The sequence below is a fragment of the Amphimedon queenslandica genome, unplaced genomic scaffold (genome assembly GCF_000090795.2).
Source record: "Amphimedon queenslandica unplaced genomic scaffold, v1.1 AMPQUscaffold_13236, whole genome shotgun sequence".
NCBI classification, from domain to species: Eukaryota; Metazoa; Porifera; class Demospongiae; order Haplosclerida; family Niphatidae; genus Amphimedon; species Amphimedon queenslandica.
The window spans coordinates 35,886-37,672 of NW_003546528.1; the positions used below are offsets into that span (position 1 = coordinate 35,886).

A 1,787-nucleotide genomic window follows, 5' to 3' on the forward strand; every position below is an offset into this window, starting at 1 on the left:
CAAGAATCTATTAAAACAGCATATCATTAATTAATAATAATTATTATTATCATCACCTTCTATTCCAGTACATGTAGTACGTAAAGATCCTTTCTCAAAACTTGCTTTATTATAAGCTATTATAATGAATGATGGCATTACTGCAGCATATAGTGGATCACTTACTGCACTGGACTGTTAGGTCTTCACCATGACTGCAATCAGTGCTCTCTTCTGAAGGACAGGTCTGACAGTAGCCAATGCAAGTCTTGTCAGTGTGTCCACAGTACAAGTTATCCAGCCATATTGGTTGAGATCCATTACCACGACTGACATTAGAAAAAAACAAAATTAATAATAATTGATGATTGCTGCAATGAAAGCTATTTCATTGCTACTTACACTGGCAGTTTGTCCCATTTGAATGATTTAGTGTATCCAAGCTGAACACAGACAGTGTCAGCTTCATCATCATCAATGCCATCATCACAGACTGTCCCCCACTTCTTGTTGCAATAAACTTCAACTAGTCCTTCTGAGGAATAGTTACCTCGTACCAGTCGGACCATTCCATCATATGGATCACTCCAAATATCAGTGGTAGCTATGAAAAGATAATGAAACATATAATAGTGTTTTATGAAAATAGAGAGAAGAGCTCATATCTTACAGCATGTTACATGAACGTCAGTTTTATCATTGCAGCTGTTTGAGTCGGCAGGACTGTACTGACACTGAGATAACACTTGATACTGATCACTGTCACAATGAACGTCTTTAATAACTGCTGCTGATGTATCAACACCAAATCTACAACAATAAATTAATAATAATTTCGAGTAATTTCCTATTACAATAATACAAGCTCTTTTAAAAACCTTGTTAAAATCTTTTTAACACCTTGTTAACAGCTTGAAGTGTTTACGAGGTGTTAGATCAATTATTACAAGCTTTTGTTGCAGCATCAACTTACAAAGCTGCTCCATAAGCTCCAAAGGAATCAGCTCCATTGTATCCGAGTTGATAACAGACAGTGTCTGCTTCTCTTTGACCAAATGTTGTCTGATTAGAACAGATATTCCCCCACTGGTCATCAATATATATCTGTATGATACCAGCATTGGTGGCACCAGAGGCTACTCCTGGTCCTGTCTTATTGCTGAAGAGCCTTATGGTCCCATTACCAACCTGTTCGCCTTTAACACAACCACACATGAGCAATACAATGACACTTCTTCCTATCCTTACCTTGTACAGCAACAGGAGCAGCAGCACAGACTAAAAGAAGAGCAAAGAAAGAAGACTTCATTTTCAAACTCTCTTTGCAGCAAGATGCAGCAGGGCGGTGCTCATTATGACGTCATCGACTGCAACCACTCATGAATATCATTATAAGACAAAAGGAATTGCATGATGTGCTGGCAGAAGTATTGTCTCTTTATAATTTTTATAATGTTTATTAATTATGTTTGTTAATTAATAGTTATAGTTTGTTAAGATTTCCATAGCTTCAGTTTCCCGTCAGCAGCAAAAGTTGCTATGAGGTTTTGATGAGGATGATGAGCCAAACCAATGACTTCTTTATCGTGTGTCTAAGGGGAGGGAGAGGGAGGGAGAGGGAGGGAGAGAGAGAGAGAATGAATTTAAAGACTCATTCCAGTCCCTCACTCACCATTAGTGTTTGCTCCAGTTTCCCAGTAGTCAATGAAAAGCAATACAGTACATGATCCTCCCCCACACAGTAGACCCAGTCTCCTCTTGGGCTGAGGAGTGACGCCACAAAATCCCCTCCTTCTCTCTTCCCACTG

The 1,787-nt window shown here is 38.8% G+C and overlaps 2 protein-coding genes across 4 annotated transcripts in view; both read right to left on the reverse strand.

Moving 5' to 3' along the window:
* LOC105313738 (neurotrypsin-like) overlaps positions 1–1,318 on the reverse strand; it is a 3,942-nt gene extending 2,624 nt beyond the window's left edge. The window contains exons 1-6 of one of the 3 annotated variants that reach the window (XM_019999835.1): positions 1,228–1,318; positions 953–1,175; positions 650–789; positions 382–583; positions 166–308; positions 57–116 (exon numbers count right to left, since the gene is read on the reverse strand). In XM_019999835.1, coding sequence (XP_019855394.1) covers positions 57–116; positions 166–308; positions 382–583; positions 650–789; positions 953–1,175; positions 1,228–1,288 — 829 coding nt within the window. In that variant the 5' untranslated portion in view covers positions 1,289–1,318. The remainder of the gene's footprint in view (positions 1–56; positions 117–165; positions 309–381; positions 584–649; positions 790–952; positions 1,176–1,227) is intronic. The other 2 variants (XM_019999837.1, XM_019999836.1) reach the window with 2 other exon arrangements.
* A 77-nt stretch (positions 1,319–1,395) lies between these two features.
* LOC100639873 (WD40 repeat-containing protein SMU1-like) overlaps positions 1,396–1,787 on the reverse strand; it is a 4,763-nt gene continuing 4,371 nt past the window's right edge. The window contains exons 10-11 of the mRNA XM_019999811.1: positions 1,652–1,784; positions 1,396–1,571 (exon numbers count right to left, since the gene is read on the reverse strand). Of these exons, the coding sequence (XP_019855370.1) occupies positions 1,473–1,571; positions 1,652–1,784 (232 nt within the window). The 3' untranslated portion in view covers positions 1,396–1,472. The remainder of the gene's footprint in view (positions 1,572–1,651; positions 1,785–1,787) is intronic.